The 21697-nt window shown below is 44.4% G+C and overlaps 1 protein-coding gene across 2 annotated transcripts in view; it reads left to right on the top strand.

Annotated features, from left to right (window-relative positions):
- LOC126177093 (rho guanine nucleotide exchange factor 10) overlaps positions 1–21697 on the top strand; it is a 543115-nt gene that overhangs the window by 208325 nt on the left and 313093 nt on the right. Inside the window, exon 1 of one of the 2 annotated variants that reach the window (XM_049924345.1) lies at positions 459–591. The exons of the other annotated variant lie outside the window; for it this stretch is intronic. Coding sequence (XP_049780302.1) covers positions 555–591 — 37 coding nt within the window. The 5' untranslated portion in view covers positions 459–554. Of the gene's footprint in view, positions 1–458; positions 592–21697 lie in introns of those variants that run through there. 2 annotated transcript variants of the gene reach the window in all.

The raw sequence follows: 21697 nt of genomic DNA, 5'->3' as shown, positions 1-21697 counted from the left end.
TTTTGTTGTCACATTTTGTCGTGTTTCGATTAGTTAAGTTTTTGCTACTTTATCATGTTTAGTTACGTTGTCTCGAGCGTGCCTTGCTTTGCTTTGTTTTGTTCCGAGCACGTATCGTTTCGGGTGGCGTATGTTTTGTTTCGAATGTTTTGTCTTGAGTGTTTTGTCTTCTTTTGGGAGCGTGTTTCTCATATACAATGGCCCCCGTTGAAGCTATTAGTCGGGAGCTCTATGAAATGCGGGGTAGATACATGATACGGTCCAGTGATCGATGTTCTCTATTGCTCTCGGTCCTGTGATATTGCGAAGCATAGCATAGTTGCAGAGTCTGTGGAGCGCATGTTTGTTGCGCGGCTAGTATAATACCCCGCCGGGTGGCCACCAGAGGCGCTGGCTCCGCGGCGCGGCGGCGCGCGTCTTCTGTCTCCGGCGCGCGCGGGCCAGTCTCGTTGTGGCAGTGTCCGCGAGTGCTTCATACCGTCCGCTCTGGCAGGCCATGTTCCCGACGTCGCCGGCGCGCACGAGACGATCCAGAGCGAGCGAAAGCAGCCAGCATGGATGACCCGCACAATGGCGTCGTGCTCATCAAATGTGAGTGTGCGTTGTGCGTGCTCTCTCCTTGCGGGAACCGTGTGTACAGTCCAGTTAGTAGTGCGAGGGGATCGCCGCAGAAACCTAGGAGGATGTCGGCGTGGAGATGGGCTGTGAGGGTCGCCGAGTGAGGGGGAAAAAAAGTACAGCAGGCGCGCCTTCAGAAACTCTCAGCAAAGGCATTGCTCGAGAGCGGGGGCGGACGGCTTTGCCAACCTGTTGGTGCTGCGGCGTTGTGTGGTGGAAGCATGACGCTCAGACCTGTTTTAGTAGACTACTTGTTGAGGTCTGGCGTAGACGCCTTCTTCCGTCCTTCCCGTTATAATAACAAATACAATTTAGTGTTGTTGCTAAGCGATAGACTTTCTTGGAAATCCTTCCGTAGAAATGTGCATCATCAATTGAAACTAAAAGTTCTATCCAGTAACAATTTATTTCCACCATCCGTTTAAGAAGATTAGATCATCATCAAGTAGATCTATGTTATTATAAGACGTGTATTAATTTTATGTACGACTTTTTGATAGCCTTTGGCGCTGTTTCCAATGACATGAACGATCTTTAGGGTGGCAGTTTAACTCTCCGAAATGCGTAATGGAAATAAAAACTAAATTGTGGGTAGCTTGTAGTGTCAGTTCAGTTTCGTAATATTCACTGTAAAGCCTAACCATGTAGCTCATGTCAACCCGGAGCTTTGTTTGAAACAATGGAAACGCATTGTTGTGAAAGAAAATAGCACAGTTGAGTCACATCGCGGGGTCAAGACAGTAGTTCTACAGTTTCGTAGCTAATTAAAATACAGTTAAAAATTCGTTCGCATGTGTATCGGAACGTAGCTAATTAGTTCTCAGCGTTTGTAGTTGTACCGAGATCTCTGGGTGTACTCTGAGCAGTAGCATCATTTGTCCTTTTCGCCGCATTTCCAGCGATATGTTACTTAGGCCACTCATTGATGTCATCGTAATAGCTGAATTGGTTTACAGGTGAGTTATCTGTGAACCATTATCATTTGCCACTAGAATCAGTGTTGTCAGGACTCTATCCTTGCCCAAGATTTTATCACGCACGCACACACACACACACACACACACACACACACACACACACACACTCTCTCTCTCTCTCTCTCTCTCTCTATCTACTGCTTTACGATCAGTAACGCTCGAAAAAAAGGCTTTGTGGTCTTTCTTCGGGAAATTCTTCATTGCAGTGTTTTTACGTTTCATTTGCCTGAATACATGTTGTGAATAGTCGTATTTGATGCTGACAATTCGTACTTGTCAGTTATTTGTAATTCAGCTCTTTCGATCTGGGATAAAAACATTAGTTTTGGTTAGTTACTCACTATTGCAATTTATCTCCTGTATGAGTTCCACGTTTGTACTCTTTCTCCTCCCTCCCTACCCCCTTTCTCCATATTCCGTAAGCGCTGCGATGATGAGGCAGAAGAGGAAAAATAGCCTACATTTTTTCCTTCCTGCTACGAAGTGCAGCAATTTGGCTTCGCATTTGTTGTGTAAACTGGACTCCAATCTCCCATTTCTTTTAGTACTCCCTAATCTTTTCTGAAATTTCCTCAAATAAACAATTCATTGTTTGTGTTGTGACGGCAGTAAATGAAAGCATTTGTGTATTGTTGTTTGCTGTTTTGTGCGTAACAATCAGTACGGACTTTCTTCACGTTTTGACTAATTTGTTTGGACGTACCGTTTGTTTGGTTTCTTACAGTGCAATTTTATGAAATATTCTCTCTGTGTATAAGTTTACTTCCTCTGGTTTGGGGCGTCGGATTCCGTACTTGGCGTAGTTTCCAGTGTATTCAGGGTTAAGATTTCGATATGCCCCCCCCCCCCCCCCTATTTCCATCTTTCACACATAATTAAGACCTTTTCCAGATTTTTAGAATAGTTATGTTGTAGGCAGCCTGGTGCGAGTCGCAGTACGGTGGGTTTCTGCTCGCCTTTCCTACCGTCGCTCCATCCTCTTCCTGTTGTATGTTTCGTAGCTTATATATGATATGTAGGGTGATTCTTTCAGGAATGCTGGAGAAGGGTTAATGTATCAATTTGAGCCATGGGACCCTGGTCCGGAAACGACTCAGTCGAAAGTTACAAACGAAAAACATTCAGATAACCTCCTACAAAAAAAATGGCTTTGAGCACAATGGGACTTAACATCTGAGGTCATCAGTCCCCTAGAACTACCTAAACCTGACTATGCTAAGGACATCACACACATCCATGCCGGAGGCAGGATTCGAACTTGCAACCGTAACAGTCGCGCGGCAACCTCCGACAGTGGACCCCTTCTGGTGTAAGCTCTTTGCGTTCCATATTTTGGGAGGAAGTAGTATGGACCTAAACAAGAACAAAAAGTCTAGTAAAAGATGGGCTTTAAAATGAATACAGTAGAAGCTATGAGCACTTGTTCATCTTCGTTACTGTGAAACACATCTCTTCTACTGAAGAAGCGGTCGTAGCTCTGAAGGTAAGCATTTAAGAGCCAACATTTACTAGGCAATTGTTTCTGTTTTGATCCTCCCAAAACATGGAAAGCAAAGAGTTTGCCGTAAAAGAGGTCCTGTCGGAGGTATCGAAATGATTTTCGCTTATAAACTTCCGAACCGGTCATTTCCAGACACATTTACCGTTCTCCATCATCCCTGAAAGTCTGTGACATAGTCAACAGAATCAATATGCATCAAAGTTCTTCTCAGAAGTTATGTCTATGGTCTGCTGCTGGTTTTCCTGAATTTACCTCAATCTTTTAGTTTCATAAGAAAACGTGCGTTAAATATACTCCGACATTAGGCCTTGCTACAGATAAATTTCTTAATACAACCATTATTTCACACTGACATTTATTGCATCCACGTACTGGCAACCAGAATGTTACCTTACAATCCAACCTAGACATGTGGCTACGCGGTAGATCAGCCTGTGGCACTGTAACCAACATACCCGGGGCGGGCACTAGTATATTCTAGCTGTAAACTTTACTGGTTTAACAGATACCTTTTAAAAGATTGGAATGATTGGTTTCCGGCGTCGTGTATAAAGCCATTTTCCTGAGGTGCCCGCAGACTATTGTTGCCGTTCGAAGTCGGTACAGTCTGTTGCTGTCGCGCCCCAGCCGAGCCGGATTGCAGAAGCGGCAGCGCGGTGTGGCGTTACGTAACCAGACTTCCACATTAAGCAGGCAGGGGGGAGGACTGGGTGAAGGCCGGCGGCCGGAAGAGAAATAATGCGTCGAGGGCGGCGTACAGTGGGCGCCACAAGCCGCTACACCACCACCTGGCACTCCCACGCAGCTCTGCCGCCCACGCCGCCCTCCACTCAGGGAAGCGGACGAGGTTGTCGCCACTGCATTATGGGACCGGGTTTTGTTTGTGCGTTGAGTTCCCGCGACTCCGCTGTGTAACAGTTTCGCTACGCTAAGCTTCTTCTGTTGGTGTAGAACTCTTCCAGAAGCAGCTTTTCTTATTGTGATTTCCATTGCGTATCATCTACATCTACATGGGTACTCTGCAAATCACTTTTAAGTGCCTGGCAGAGGGTTCATCGAACCACTTTCACAATTTTCTATTTTTCCAATCTCGTATAGCGCGCGGAAAAAAATGAACACCTGTATCTTTCCGTACGAGTTCTGATTTCCCTTATTTTATCTTGGTGATCGTTCCTCCCTATGTAGCTCGGTGTCAACAACATATTTTCGCATTAGGACGACAGAGTTGGTGATTGGAATTTCGTGAAAAGATCACGTCGCAACAAAAAACGCCTTTCTCTTAATGATGTCAAGCCCAAATCCTGTATCATTTCTGTGACACTCTCTCCCATATTTCGCGACAATACGAAACATGCTGCCTTTCTTTGAAGTTTTTCGATGTACTCAGTCAGTCCCATCTGGTAAGGATCCCACACCGCGCAACAGTATTCTAAAAAGAGGACGGACAAGCGTAGTGTAGGGAGTCTCCTTATTAGGTCTGTTACATTTTCTAAGTCTCCTGCCAATAAAACGCAGTCTTTGGTTAGCCTTCCCCACAACATTTTCTGTGTGTTCCTTCCAATTAAAGTTGTTCGTAATTGTAATACCTAGGTATTTAGTTGAATTTACGGCTTTTAGATTAGACTGATTTATCGTGTAACCGTAGTTTGAGTTCCTTTTAGCTCTCATGTGGATGACGTCACACTTTCCGTTATTTAGGGTCAACTGCCACTTTTCGCACCATTCAGATGTTTTTTCTGAATCGTTTTTCAGTTTGTTTTGATGTTCTGATGACTATTAGTCGATAAACGACAGCGTCATCTGCAAACAACCGAAGACGGCTGCTCAGGTTGTCTCCAAAATCGTTTATATAGATAAGGAACAACAAAGGGCCTATAACACTACCTTGGGGAACGCCAGAAATCACATCTGTTTTACTCGATGACTTTCCGTCAATTACTACGAACAGTGACCTCTCTGACAGGAAATCGCAAATCCATTCACATAACTGAGACGATATTCCATAAGCACGCAATTTCACTACGAGCCGCTTGTGTGGTACAGTGTCAAAAGCCTTCCGGAAATCCAGAAATACGGAATCGATCTGAAATCCCTTGTCAATAGCACTCAACACTTCATGTGAATAAGGAGCTAGTTGTGTTTCACAGGAACGATATTTTCTAGACCCATGTTGACTGTGTGTCAATAGACAGTTTTCTTCGAGGCAATCAATAAACAGTTTTCTACTACCTTTCTTGAATATTGGTATGACCTGTGCAACTTTCCAGTCTTTGGGTACGGATCTTTCGTCGAGCCAACGGTTGTACATGATTGTTAAGTATGGAGCTAATGCGTCAGCATACTCCGAAAGGAACCTAATTGGTATACAGTCTAGACCAGAAGGCTTACTTTTATTAAGTTATTTAAGTTGCTTCACTACTCCGAGGATATTTACTTTACTTCTAAGTTACTCGTGTTGGCAGCTGTTCTCTATTCGAATTTTGGAATATTTACTTCGTCTTCTTTTGTGAAGGGCGAAGTGTTACTCTAACCCCACAATAAAAAAAAATTAAAAAAAAAGATAGGAACTTCGCGAGCGCTTGTGCGTTGCCTTCAGTGTCGTAGAGCTGTGCTAAGACACTGGAATGCCCTTCAGTAGGACCGAATCAAATTTATAATTTCCTGTCTCTCCGATAATCGCTAAAGACGAATGTCGTTACCCTCTGAAATTGACACTGTTGATTTCCTTCCCTCACAGCACCCGACCTTCTTGCCTTTATTAACTTCGTCGTCGTCGTGAAGCTGGCTGTGGCCAAGTATTGATGCCGTGACTAACGAAGGAATTGTTTGTTTCCGACTGCCACTAATCTCATTATGTACTAAATACATTACTACACGTTTAGATCGTGTTTTTTTTTCTTCATGTGGTGTTTATTACACGCGTATGTAAACAAATGTTGTTGAAAATACTCAAAGTTAATTTTTCGATATTTTACAAACTGTATATAATGTTATTACGAGGAAGTCTCTCGTTGTGACAAAATGGGAAGGCGGAGATAATTTTAGGTAATTACTGGGATGTCCTGACTTTATAATATCTATATGAGCCCAAAATAACAGCAGACGACACTTTTTCAGTGACGTTTCATAACTTATAACTTAAATGAGTACACGCGTATTTATAAACATATTTCTATTAGTTTAATTATTTCAGCCAAATCTGCCTAGATTTCTTCGCACATGAAATTGTGTTACTGAAAAATACTTAATTAGCAAATATCGTTCCATACGAGAGGACATGTGATCTAGTCTCATATCATATCACCGCTCACCATGCACTTCTCGGCATTCTCCAGTGATTTGAATATGAAAAGAGTGAGGACACCCAGGAAATTTTTATGTATTTATTGGGGTTTGTTGTGTATAGCATACAACGTCCAGTCTTAGCAATAGTAGGAGTACAATAGAATAATTTGTTCTGAGATGAAATGGTGTTAATCTTCCTATGAATATACAGTAGATTCTATAAATGTACAGATCCAACAGTATGTACATATGACACTATTGACAGTATTGTAAGTGCACATTGCTTTCTCACAGAAACTCTAAGATGATATTGTAAGTTAAACTAACTAAACCAAAAAATATATTTTGCGGTAGTCTTCTGGAGAAAGGTAACTTCCTAACAAAACAGTTTTGCCCAGTATAAATGTGTACAAGATGTGTACCTTCGTGATATAGATTGTCAGTTACTGATCGTCGGTCAGTTACTGATCGACGGACCGACATGAGCCGCAGGGACACATCATAGCTATTTTACAAGATAAATTTCAGAGTGTGAATGGGAAGAAATACACTAAAGCGTCAAAGAACCTAGTATAGGCATGCGTATTCAAATACAGAGGTATGTAAACAGGCTGAATACAGCGCTGACAAGTGTCTGGCGCAGCTGTTAGATCGGTTACCGCTGCTACAATGGCAGATTATTAAGATTTAAGTTGGAACACCGCTCTTTACCTAGTTGGATAGTGCCTGACTATCTCTAGGTTAAGCAAGTTAAGTGCTTTGCACTATTCCTGCCTTTCCTAATATGTATTTTAAGTGGGCCTATCGTGTGTGTTGGTCCTATTTTGTTATGAGCATTTTATGTTAGTTAATAATCGTTACTGTGGTGGTTTTTACTGCCGTAGCAGGTCGGGCCATCTTGTGGTGCCCCTTCTATGTATCTGGTTCCCGAGGTTCGAGACCAGTCTGTTCTCTGCCTGCTATGATTTCTCATAGAAAAATTGAGCGGTCTGTCTTATTCTTTCCTTTATTGGCTGCACTCCAGTGATGATATGCAACTCCCTAGTGGGAAAATCACGCGGGAGTTTCATTATCATCCTAAGTACTCTACCCTGGAGGCCCTGTAGGTCGATGGGGATTCTTTTCCTCGTAGTGATGATTGCCTGGCTTTTGCTGGCATTGTATTTCAGGCGCCACTTTGTGGCCCATGTACCTAGAGCTTCACATGCCGTCTGCTGGCGGCGGCGCATGAGGTTCACGTTCGCGCTTCTGGTATACAACGCGGTGTCGTCGGCGTACAATGCGAGCGAGACTCTGTTAGCCTTTGGCGTGTCCGAGGTGTATAAGGAGTACAACAGGGGGCCAAGGACAGAACCCTGTGGCACTCCCGCCTGTATGGGCCTTGCTGTGGATATACCCGCTCCCGCACGGACATTGAGCGTTCGTCCACTAAGGTAAGACTTGATGAGTCGAACGTGTGGCGTAGGTACCCCCAATGCAAACAGTTTGTAGAGGAGGCCCTTGTGCCACACACAATCGAAGGCCCTAGAGACATCGAGCAGCACTACCCCTGCGTACTGTCGACTCTCCAGGGCACCCATCGCATCCTCCACAAGACGTAACAGCTGTTGCTCTGTGCTATGTCCACGTCGGAAGCCGAATTGTTCCGGCGGCATCTGCTCCTCCGCATTTACGTGAAGCATTAGCCTTTCAGAGAACAGGCGCTCAAATACCTTAGAGATTGCTGGTAAAAGGCTGATCGGCCTGTAATTCTGTGGAAGCCTGGTGTCTTTGCCCTGTTTTGGTATGGCAACCACCTCTGCATGTTTCCATGCAGAGGGGAAGTTGCCAGCCTGCATGATTCGATTGAAGATCGTGGTGATGGGGCGAATGGCTGCTTGTGGTAACTGAAGTAGTATTGCATTTTCTAGCTGGTCGCACCCCCCCGCTTTCCTCGGGTTTAACTGCTTCAGTTGTGCCTGTACTTCCTCCTCTGAGAAGTCTTCTATGTCTGTTCCTGCACCACTTTCGAGGAAGACTGGGAGCCGTTGCTGCACTAGACGAATGTGCTCCTCATCAATGGGATCCTCTACAGGAGTGAAATTCTCCGCAAAGACATCGGCCAAGGCACTGGCCTTGGCGTCAGGCTCGCATATCGCCTCACCCCTGACTTGTAGGGGAGGGATGCTTTGACCTTTCCTCAGAAAGTACTTTGTCGTTTTCCAGGCTGACCCATCGTTTATCTGCAAGCTGGCTATTTTCCCTTCCCATTCCCTATTACGATGGCCTTCCACCGCCACTTTCAACTCTCTCCTGAGCCTGTTGAGGAGACGCTTAGTGACAGGACTTCTGGTTACTTGCCATTCCCGAAAGACTCTATTTTTGCGGGCTATAGCGTCTATTAGCTCTGGGGGGAGCTCGCGTGAGAAGTCTTTAATTTTTTGTGGGCCTCTGGGGGACGCATTTGCTACAGCCTGTATTGTAGCTGCATCAAGTCTTCTGATTGCCTCATCTGTACCTATGTCAGCTGGGTCTGGGATGTCATTGAGGGTACCTTGCAGGCTCTCTCTAAACTGCTCCCAGTTGACTTTACCTAGTGGCCTTCGGTGGCTCTGATTATAGTCGGTGCAGTAGCGATGGGAAACAGAGTCTCCGAGGTAGCGTTGAAGTCGGGATTTTCCCGTACGACCATTTCACGAGCGTACCGTGAATATCAGGAATCCGATAAAACATCAAATCTCCAACATTTCTGCGACCGGGAAAAGGACCAACGACGACTGAAGAGAATCGTTGAACGTTACAGAGGTGCAACCCTTCCGCAAACTGTTTCAGATTTCAGTGCTGGGCCATCAACAAGTGTCAGCTTGCGAACCATTAAACGAGACATCATCAGTGTCGGCTTTCGGAACCGAAGGCCTACTCGTGTACCCTCGATGACTGCACGACACAAAGCTCTGCACCTCGCCTGGGCTCATCAGCACTGACATTAGACTGTTGCTGACTGGAAACATGTTGCCTCGTCGGACGAGTCTCGTTTCAAATTGTTTCGAGCTGATGGTCGCGTACGGGTGTGGAAGACAACCTCGTGTATCTTTGAACCCTGCATGTCACCAGGCGACTGCTCAAGATGGTGGAGGCACTGTAATGGTGTGCAGTTGGAGTGATACGTCACGTGACACGTACGTAAGCATCCTGTCTGATTAGATGCACCCCTTCGTGTCCATTGTGCATTCTGACGGACTGGGCAATTCCAGCAGGACAATGCTACAACTCACACGCGCAGAATTGGTACAGAGGGGCTCCAGGAACATTCTTCTGAGTTTAAACACTTCCGCTGGCCACCACATTCCCCAGACATGCACACTATTGAGCAGGTCTCGGATGCCTTGCAGCGTGCTGTTCAGAAGAGATTTCCGTCCCCTCGCACTCTTAACGGATTTATGGACAACCCTGCAGGATTCATGATGTCAGATCTCTTCAGAACTACTTCAGGCATTAGTCGGGTCCATGCCAAGTCGTCTTGCGGCACTTCCGCGTGCTCGCGGAGGCCCTACACGATATTGGGCAGGTGTACCAGTTTCTTTGGCTCTTGAGCGTAAAACGAAACTTCCTGTGAGATTAAAACTGTGTGCCAGTAGGGACTCTAATCCAGAACCTTTGCCATTTGCGGGAAAGTGATCTACGAACTGAGCTGCAAGGACAGGTTTCTGGAGCCATCCTCTCAGCTTTACTTCTAACAGTACATCTCCATACTGGAAACATTCCCCAGGCTGTGGCTAATCCATCTCTTCGGAGCAGCCATTCTTCCAGGACTCCTAGTTCAGCAAGATTCACAGGTCTCCTGTGAAGATTAGAAGGTAGATCAGTTATTGCCGCCAGCAAAGCTTTGAAAACGCGTCGTTAGAACACTTCGAAAGGCAAAGGTCCAGGGTTCGAGTCCCCGTCCGGCACTCAATTTTGATCTGCCAGGAAATGTAACGTCATATTGGCGTTCACTCCTCAGCTGACCGATGAATTCATTGTGGAAAGTAGTAGCTATCCTGGAGTAACATGCCTTAGTAAGTGAAAGAACCGAAAGTAACAGCCGTTAAAACGGTTCACGGCTCGTTGGCCGAAGGAGGAATGCGACGCTAGATCACGACACGGACTGTGGGACTGGGAAGTTCGTGACGCGGCTCGCTGACGCTGGCGGAAGTGGCTGCCTGTTGCCCGATAGCTGTAGTACCCATTCTCTCTCCCCTTCTGTCTTCCTCGTAGGAAAGTTCAGTAGTCTGGCAGTCTGAACGAAATTACTTTCACCAGAGACAGTCAGGCTCAATCTGCAGTTGCAGCGAAAACCATTTTGTGGTGAAGAAGTAAGAGTTGTCATCACCGGATTTTACTCGTCGGAATTTCATTCCGTCTGGGACAGCGTTTCACCTGTCGTTTCGATAGGATATTTATTTTGTGTTCCCTGTTCCATAAACTCTTACCTCGACCAGTCATCAGTTTCTCCGCGATACCGAGAGAGCGCGCAGTTGATAAGCCGGAGAGTTAGAGGTTCAAATTCCAACAGGAAAAAAATTGGTTCAAATGACTCTAAGAACTATGGGACTTCAGAGGTCATCAGGCCCCTAGACTTAGAACTACTTAAACTCAACTAACCTACGGTCATCACACACATCCATGTCCGAGGCGGGATTCGAACCTGCGACCGTAGCAGCCGCGTGGTTCCGGACTGAATCGCTCGTCCACAGCGGCCGGCTCCAACTGGTATGTCATGAGTTGTACTTCCCACGGTTTCACTAATTTACCCCAAACAGCGAGCACTGTCCATGCCTTCTTTTGTTCTTTCCAAAAAGAGCTAGGACGTAGCGTCAAATGTCGTCGGTGTTGGCAGAACATTAATTGTCCCGCCCCTTGAAAGTGTTTCCACGTACATACAATACCTAGAGGAAGACATCGGCTGCTTCATGAAGCAGTTTCTGGATGATGCAGCATACAGAGAAGTCACAGTGGTAAAAATTATGGGGAAATGCAGTTATGGTATGATTAAACGATTGCAGAACAATGGCCGTTAGCCGTCTCATATCTGGGAGTATGAGTACGGTGGGATTTTAAAGTGGAACGAACAAATAAAGCAAATCGCAGGAGCGGTAGAACGGAGATGCAGTGGAAGAATCCTCAGGGAATGTAATCCACCTAAAAATGAGGTAGTGCACAAAACTCCCGTTACTCGTTTCAATGACGATTGCTTGTCAATCGGGGACCGGCAGATCGGACTGAAAAGTGGAGACTTACAGAACATCAGCGCGTTAAGTCGCAGGTTCATTTAGTAATCGCGAAAGTGTCGCGGCGACGGTCATCGAACTCCAGTGGCAAACACTAAAAGAGAGGCGTTGCGCATCACGGTATGGTTTACTGTAAAAACTCGTAGAGTGTGCATTCCTGGAAGAGTCAATCATTGCGTTGCTTCTTCCTACGCATGTATCGCGGAAAGCCCATGAAAGTAAATCAGATATATTGGAGTTCACACGGGGGGTATCAGCAGTCGTTCTTTCCACAGACCATTCGCGACTGGAACAGGAAAGAGGGGAAGTGTCAGTGGTGGCTGGCGGAGTGCAGGTGTACAGCCTGGTTTCGAGTAAACTTGAGCCGAAGTAGACGGGTGCCCATCTTTATAGGAATGATGTTCAGACAGTGCGCTGGAGGATATTTGCTTTGTCGGCAGTGTTCGTGTCATGACTTGCTGTTAGGTGTCGGTACTGGCACGGAGATGTAGGGTTCAAACACAAGCATCAGTGTACATCTCAGTTGCAGGCAGTCAACATGGGTTTGGACGAGGTGAGCAGGGCTTTATTCGTAAAGCTGTTTTATCAAAATAACAGCAACAGCGCTACTGCTCTTCGTCAGTATCGATGCACTACAGGAATACGGAGAAGCCCTCTTTCCGCACCAGCGTTGAAGAAAGTGATAGTTCGATTTAACTGGCGATTTGGGGATTGTACCTGGGAGAGGCCGATGGTCAATTGCGCCACCAATAGTTGAAGTTACTGTTGCCATGGCTGAGAATGCTGGACGCAGTGTGCGATATACCAGCTGTGTCACGACAGCTGAACATTCTGTGATCCACCTCAGAAAGTGCTGCAAACAATTGTGAAATGGTATCCGTGAAAACTTCTGCCGCTTGACGCAAACATTCGAGTAGACTCCTCTTATGTTCCTTACTACAAGAGTTGAAGTTCATCAGAAGTGGCATTGGAACGGTTTGCAGAAATGGAGCATTGAATATTCGCAGTTGTCACATTTGGGGATCGTCACTGCCACAGATCATTAAGTTCCCAAGCATAGTGAATGCATCACTGTGGTGTGGCTTCACATCACAATTCATCTACAACTACATGGTTACTCGGCAATTCACACTTGAGTGCCTGGCAGAGGGTTCATCGAACCATTTTGATACTACTTCTCTACCATTTCACTCTCGAATGGCGCATGGGGAAAAAGGAACATCTAAATCTTTCCGTTCGAGCTCTTATTTTATTTTGAAGATCATTTCTCCCTACGTGCGCAGTGGCTAGCGCACTGGACTCGCATTCGGGAGGACGACGGTTCAATCCTGCATCCGGCCATCCTGATTTACGTTTTCCGTGATTTCCCTAAATCGCTCCAGGCAAATGCCGGGATGGTTCCTCTGAAATGGCACGGCCGACTTCCTTACCCGTCCTTCCCTAATCCGATGAGACCGATGACCTCGCTGTCTGGTCTCCTTCCCCAAACAACCCAACCCTCTCCCTATGTATGTCGGTGTCAACAAAATATTTACGCATTCGGAAGAGAAAGTTGATTGAAATGTCGTAAATAGATCTCGACGCAAAGAAAATCGCCTTTGTTTCAGTGACTGCCACCCCAACTCGCGTATCATATCAGTGACACTATCACCCCTATTGCGCGATAACATGAAACGAGCTGCCCTTATTTGCACTTTTTCGATGTCCTCCGTCAATCCTACCTGGTAAGGACCCTACACCGCGCAGCAATATTCCAACAGAAGACGGACAAGTGTAATGTAGGCTGTCTCTCTAGTGGGTTTGTCGCATCTTCTAAGTGTTCTTCCAACATAACACAGTCTTTGTTTCGCCTGCTTCACAATATTATCTTTGTAGTCTCTTCAGTTTAAGTTGCTCGTAATTGTAATTCGTAGGTATTTAGTCGAATTGACAGCCCTTAGATTTGTGCGATTTATCGTATACCAAAAATTTATCGGACTTCTTTTAGTACTCATGTGGATGACCTCGCACTTTTCTTTGTTTAGTGCCAATTGCCACTTTTCGCACCATACAGAAATTCTCTCTAGATCATTTTGTAATTGGAATTGATGGTCTGATGATTTTACTAGACGGTAAGTTACAGCGTCATCTGCAAACAATCTAAGGGGGCTGCTCAGATTATCACCTAGATCATTTATGTAAATCAGGAACAGCAGAGGGGCCTATGACACTACCTTGCGTTTCCAGATATCACTTCTGTTCTACTCGATGATTTGCCGTCTATCACTACCAACTGTGACCTCTCTGAGAGGAAATCACGAATCCAGTCACAGAATTGAGACGATACTCTATATGCATGCAATTTGACTAATAGTCGCTTGTGAGGAAGAGTATGAAAAGCCTTCTGGAAATCTAGGAATGTGGAATCGATCTGAGTTTATGGTTGGTCCATTTTTCTTTGAGGAGCTCGGACCCAAGCGCCGAACACCTCACACTGTTCGTGAATTCACTCTGTTACTCTGGATTTGGAGAAAACCGAATCACTGGCCGATCGCTTCAAACTGCGTGACCACCAGATTTGAGCCCATGTGATTTCTGGCTGTGGGGCTACACTGACATACGGTGGAGGCAGAAGCTGAGCATAGCGAGGTACGTAGCTAACATCCCACATGAGGTGTTTCTGGCAGCAGTAGAGAATTCTCTAGCGTGGTTCCAGGCTGTCACGGATGTAGATGGTCGTCATATTGGGCAATGTTTGTAACCTAGGAGGTAATCACGGTACGCAAAAATGGTTCAAATGGTTCTGAGCACTATGGGACTTAACATCTGTGGTCATCAGTCCCCTAGAACTTAGAACTACTTAAACCTAACTAACCTAAGGACATCACACACATCCATGACCGAGGCAGGATTCGAACCTGCGACCGTAGCGGTCGCGCGGTTCCAGACTGTAGCGCCTAGAACCATACGGCCGGCACGGTACGCAATTAACAAATGTTAACCTCTCGTATGGAAATGAAAATGTGTTTCCATCAGTGGATTAATCGTTATTTCTCTTACACTTGTCCTTACAGATGTTTCCTCAAAGTTTCATTGTCCTTCGAACACTCATTTCTCATGAGGGCCCACTCAAATTGCGAAAGTTTATTTACAACCACCCTGTGCAGTTTGTAGGCATCGCAATACCTTAAATGAAACTTGATAAAATTATAAAATAAAAATTTCTTTCAAGGGGTCGGTAACGTATCTTATTCAGCACTAAGTGATAAATAGGAACGTGTTAGTGACTACTTTTATTTTCCTTAGATAAGATCAGTCGCAAGAATTTTGCGGTTTCTGTCTTACAAGGAGAGGATGTGAATCATCCATGAATTAAAGATAACGTGAAATTAACAGATGAATATATACAATTGAGTACTTACAGCCACAAAAATGAACAACTGTAGAAAGCTCAACAGCTCAAAACTCACTTCGAAAGGGACCTTAATCAAAATCCAAGCAGAATATATGACACAATTAGCTGTATGTACAGAAAAAGTCAAAAAAGTAACTTTACAATGAACTGTGGACATTGTAAAGAAAATTCATTACCACAGAAATTTAGGTGTACACCATAGTGGTTTGTTATGTAAGTTGTTGGAGGCGTAAAACAATGCGGAGTTAATGGTGTCATTATATGTAAAAGAATACAGAATGTGCCTTGTTTAACTCCATCTTCCATAGCATGGAAGTGCTGTTGTGGCATATATGCCTTGTACGAGTTTTTTTCTTTTTTTTCGAATGTCTTAACTAAAATTTCAAATACACACGCGATGATTATTGAAACGTGTCTATGGGGAGGGGGAAAAGTTGCGAGCAGGACTGTCTTATTTATCTTTGAGCTGTAAAGGATTAAATATATACTATATTTGACATATAGTAATTCAGAAAAGACCATCTGATTAGATCAATAAGAGCAACATAATAAATAGTGAAGCCGCAACGCGCTATATCAAGGTATCAGCTTTGCCTTTATTAATGTAGGGTTTGAAATGTATTTCCGACTGGGTTCGTGGTAGGTTGTACGCGAGTGCGAAGGTTAACTTTCGTAGCTGTTGGACTGCCGTTGCGAGTGAATCACCGGGCGAGGATATCTCTCACATACTCCGTGGGCGGCATGCGTGGTGAATGGACGTGCGAGGAAGTAAGCGCGCGGAGAAATCATGTTGAATCATACATTCTACATGTGAGCGACCACTTCTCTGTTGGGGGTACAGCTGCAATAACAGAGTGGTGACACAACACACACACATACTCGCAGTTATTGTTAAGCGAACTAGTAAATGAGGCTTCAGATTGTTGGGACAGTAGAGTTCGATTCAGTTTACCCTAAAATGCACGGTTTCGGTAGATTTGATCCCAACATTTTTCGCCTTGGACCCCTGTTTCACTTACATCTGATATCTCGTTTTGCTCGTATTGAAAGTTTCACACCATTTATGTGTTCGCTTCAAGAGGCAATACTCTACACATATAGGCCGTGCTTCGGAGCTTTTGTAGCCAGATTCACACCCACGACCAGAATCGACCTAGTTTTGGCTATTAGCTCTGCGAGAGGCAGATTACGCGACATAATACACCGCAGATTTCACCGAAAGCGTTTATCGACCGACCCGGATTAATCCAGTGCAGTGTTAGACCATTCACTCTGTTTAAAGAAGGCTCGCCAGCCTCGCTTTGACTCGAGAGTCAATAATTACGAGCCCTTTACTACTCTGAGGAAGATTTCGAGATCCGACTACTGGACTGGAATATATACACCGCTAACTGTTGTTATATTTCCTCCAGCTAGCTCCTGGCAACTTGTGCTGTTAATCTCAACCGCCACAAAACACGAAAACAGTTCGAGGTATGTAACGAAAAAAGCACATGAAAAAACCATACTAAAATTTTCTCAGTAAGAAATATAATTCATTGGCTTCAGTTAAACCTTCCAACATCTGTCTCGTTCGCTAACCAGTAACTCCAGTTAGCTAATAGCGCCACACCGTGATATAAGGTACCTGTTCGCATTGTCTTCTTGCACACTCACTAAAAGCAATAGTCGCCTAAAAAAAGGGAAAACGGCGAGACAGAATTTCACGCCCATGCGTGGGAACGCTCTTCCGATTTTTGTACTCTTCCCGTATTTGTTGAGTTACTTCGTTGATCACGAAGAATATGTTGTTGTTGTGGTGGTGGTCTTCAGTCCAGAGACTGGTTTGATGCAGCTCTCCATGCTACTCTATCCTGTGCAAGCTTCTTCATCTCCCAGTACCTACTGCAACCTACATCCTTCTGAATCTGCTTAGTGTATTCATCTCTTGGTCTCCCTCAACGATTTTTACCCTCCACTCTGCCCTCCAGTACTAAATTGGTTAGACCTTGGTGCCTCAGAACATGTCTTACCAACCGATCCCTTCTTCTAGTTAAGAGAAATTTGTGGCACAACGTATCTCCAGTTCTGTTCAGTACCTCCTCATTATTTATGTGATCTACCCATCTGATCTTCAGCATTCTTCTGTAGCACCACATGTCGAAAGCTTCTGTTCTCTTCTTGCCTAAACTGTTTATCGTCCATGTGTCACTGCCTCGTGATGGCTGGGTGTTCTGTGCTGTCCTTAGGTTAGTTAGGTTTAAGTAGTTCTAAGTTCTAGGGGACTGATGACCATAGATGTTAAGTCCCATAGTGCTCAGAGCCATCCATGTGTCACTTCCATACATGGCTACACTCCATACAAATACTTTCAGAAACGACTTCCTGACACTCAAATCTATACTCGATGTTAACAACTATCTCTTCTTCAGAAACGCTTTCCTTGCCATTGCCAGTCTACATTTTATATCCTCTCTACTTCGAGCATCATCAATTATTTTGCTCCCCAAATAGCAAAACTCAGGTACTACTTTAAGTGTCTCATTCCCTAACCTAATTGCCTCAGCATCACCAGATTTAATTCAACTGCATTCCATTATCCTCGTTTTGCTTTTGTTGATGTTAATCCTATATCCTCCTTTCAAGACACTGCCCGTTCCGTTCAGCTGCTCTTCCAGATCCTTTGCTGTCGCTGACTGAATTACGATGTCATCGGCAAACCTCAAAGTTATTATTTCTTCTGCATGGATTTTAATACCTACTCCGAACTTTTCTTTTGTTTCCTTTACTGCTTGTTCATTATACAGATTGAATAACGTCGGGGATGGACTACAACCCTGTCTGATTCCCTTCCCAAACACTGCTTCCGTTTCGTGCCCCTCGACTCTTATAACTACATCTGGTTTCTGTACAAATTGTAAATAGCCTTTCGCTCCCTGTGTTTGATTGCTGCCACCTTCAGAATTTGAAAGAGAGTATTCCAGTCAACATTGACAAAAGCTTTCTCTAAGTATACATATGCTAGAAACGTAGGTTTACCTTTCCTTAATCTATCTCCTAATGTAAGTCGTAGGGTCAGTATTGCCTCACGTGTTCCAACATTTCTACGGAATCCAAACAGATCTTCCCCGAGGTCGGCTTCTAACAGTTCTCCCATTCGTCTGTAGAAAAAAAAATATGGAAACACTGTTACACACATAAAATTCCGCCCAGGAGCCCACGTTTTTCACCCTAACCCCACGAGAGATGGTGCTGATTCCGGATTTCGCGACCTCGGTAACCTGCCTTTGAAATTATTTTAATATTCAGACCTTCCAGCGAACTATACTGCAGAGCAGAACTTCGGCACTTCAGTTGGCCATACACTGTTAACACTAATTTCACTTGCTGTAGTTGTAAGACGCTGCTTCCATGCATGACTTTCTGAAGTTTCTTCCTTACAGCAGGTGTTGGTAAACCCCTATCATCATGGAAATTCCTAAGGCTCTAAGCCAGCCGTACAGGCTCCGGCCACAACACATTTCAGAGGGTTAGGGAAAGGGAGTTACTTAAAGTAGTATAGAAGCTTTCGAAATGTGGCGCTACAGAAGAAAGTATTGAATAGGATTGGGGAGAAGAGAAGTTTGTGTGGCAGAACTTGACTAGAAGAAGGGATCGGTTGGTAGGGCATATTCTGAGGGATCAAGGGATCACCAATTTAGCATTGAAGGGCAGCGTGGAGGGTAAAAATCGTAGAGGGAGACCAAGAGATGAATACACCAAGCAGATTCAGAAGGATGTAGGCTACAGTAGGTACTGGGAGATGAAGCTTGCACAGGATAGAGTAGCATAGAGAGCTGCCTGCATCAAACGAGTCTCAGGACTGAAGACCACAACAACAACAACAACAACAACATATTTTTACGAATAAATTCGTAAAACTTTGTTAGCATGACCAGGAAGGATTCAGAATTTACACTCACAGCAGTGTTAGTTCGAAAACATAACAAAATAATTTTTTTGCGTGTGAAATTTCATCATTTTTTTCACTTACTAATGGCAGCATTTGTTGCTATAGGTACACTTTTCTTCATAAGTGAGAGAGAGAGATTCTTCGATGAATTTTGCACAGTATACAAACCATACTCAAAGGTGTATGAAACTCTAGACTTTTGCAAATCTATTAAAAACTGTGGTAAAAATTGAGGTAATTAACTAGAAAAATTGTTTTTTCTAAACATGAAGTTTAAAATATAAAAGCTCATTCGTTTTTTCATAAATTAAATAATTCTAGAGTTTCATACACCTGTAAGTATGGTGTGTATGCTGTGCAAAATTCATCGAAGAATCTCTCTATCTTACGAAGAAAAGTGTACCTATAGCAACAAATGCAGCCATTAGTGAGTGAAAAAATGATGAAATTTCGCACGTAAAAAAATTTATTTTGTTATGTTTTCGAACTTCCCCTGCAGTGGGTATGAATCCTGAATCCTTCCTGGTGATGCTGACAAAGTTTAATGAATGTATTTGTAAATGTATAGACAGTGGAAATTAAAATGTCCTGAGATGCCTCTCCTGCTCCAAGTCTGCCTGTTTGACATCGTACCCCCCCTTAAGTTGCCCATACCCTTTTAACACTAATTTCACTTGCTGTAAGGCGCTGCTTCCAGGCATGACTTTCAGAAGTTATTTCCTTACAGCAGGTGTTGGTAAACCTCCGTCATCATGGGAAGTCCTAAGGCTTTATTTAGCCAGCTATACAGGCTCTGGCCACAATACATTTCAGAGGGTTAGGAAAAGATCGGTCCATTCACCTGGTGGCTCAAGAAAATCACCTTCCCCAAGTCACCGAGCTATAAGCAGAGTAGGTTAGCAACTCTCTCTCTCTCTCTCTCTCTCTCTCTCTCTCTCTCTCTCTCTTTCCTTTTCCCATGTATTCGCCTTCGGACGAATCTTGGTTCAATCCTCCAACTGGCCGTCCTTTTGTGGATTTTCTCTGGTTCCTCCAAAATCAGTAGGTTAGTTGCTTTGTAGAGTACACGGCCGAGTTCCTTTATTGTCCTCATCATTGTTATCATTGTTCAATCGTAGATGGCCTCCTGTCTGTAATAAGCTCGTGGACAGGTCGTTAGACTGATATCGCAGCGTTCGGCATCGGAGGATGCTAAGCTCACCCAACCTGGATATGATGTGACGTCATTATGACGTATATGCGCTTTAGTCGATTAACACTTCTATCGAGTTTTACGAACGTTCGAGATTCTAAACTGTCGTCAGCTAGTGGTTTGTTTTGACACGTTCGATTCTGATAACAGCTCAGTGTGGCAGCGTATATGTATTTCGCCAAAGTAAAAGAGCTGGATATTAATAGAAATATTCCTGACCGTGGCCTTGAAAACACCACGGACAACACGTTTCGTAAAAAAGTGAAGTCTTCTTATGTCCCGACCAGATTAGATTGTGTTCTATTGAATGCTTACGCCGAAAATAATATTTATTTACTATCAATATTTTAGTATGGTTTCATCGAATTGGTCTTGTCAGTACATATTAGATTGTAGCAGCATACTCTTGCTGACCTTTTTTTTCTTAATTTATATAGCTGAAAGAGAACTCTTGCAAGTTTGTTAGCTAAGTAATTTATATGTCCATCCCAAGATAGTCTTTTATCAACCATAATTCCAAGTAATTTTACACTCGGACCGCAGAGACAGGTACCTTAGTGTCCAGTAATGACTGGTGTGTAGAATGATTGAATTTCGAACTTAAAAAGAAAAATTAGGCATTGTTGAAGAAAAATCGTCGACCGGAGATGAAATACGAGGGGAAGTGGATTTCTCAATGTAATCTTAACCAAAGGTTAGTGTCTTGACGCATCTAAAGATTTTGGCTGCTGAGTGCTTCTTCTCACCGAGTACGAATAACCGACGCACTTCAGCTGGGTCACAAGTACATCAATTTCTGCTTGAGATTCACAATAACCACGCAATTGCCCGTCGTCATCGATGCTGAACTCTTTTTCAGCTTTTCTCTCATTAGTCTCTCGAATGCTGAACACATAATTACACACGAGCAACGAAAAACAACGCACAGGACACACACACAGTACAATACACGATTTGAACGCAAAACACATTTAAACGAATGGCGCAGAGCGCAGCGCTACCCTGTCACAACCTCTCGAAAGTTCACAAAAGTCGAATAGTCGATATGCGGTTTCTATCGTTTTCGATGTAGCGTGTATACGTCATAATGACGTCGCATCGTATCCAAGTCCGGTGAACTTAGCATCCTCCTTCGGCATCACTGTGCTGAGGAGAGCACGCAGCCAATGAGCGAGTGCGTCGCTGGCTCTGGCCGCAAACCGCAGCCGTGAGGTGAGTCACGGCGCTACACACTCCAGTGCGGTCTGCTTTCCGAAAGTGGCCTACTGTGCGATGAATGGACTGTGGGGCGGCCGTTCTTCTGCTCGGCAGGTGCCACACGTGAGGCAGTGCAGGTGTAAGTTTTTAAATACCCCAGGGCGTTGGCTCACTTTGTGATGTTGAAGGCTCATATGCGGAGGGCACAACCGGCTCGCGTGGTAGAAGGGGGGGGGGGGTGGCAGCGTGTTCTAAAACAGGTAGAAGGTACCTCTCCCAATGTCTGAAGTTGTTATGACACGGATACGGAGTGTGTGCTGCTGACGCCATTCCACTTGTTGGCCATTGTGTTA

The sequence above is a fragment of the Schistocerca cancellata genome, chromosome 3, assembly GCF_023864275.1.
Source record: "Schistocerca cancellata isolate TAMUIC-IGC-003103 chromosome 3, iqSchCanc2.1, whole genome shotgun sequence".
NCBI lineage: Eukaryota > Metazoa > Arthropoda > Insecta > Orthoptera > Acrididae > Schistocerca > Schistocerca cancellata.
The sequence above is the reverse complement of the archived record's forward strand: the minus strand, read 5'-3'. Positions and strand labels throughout refer to the sequence as shown.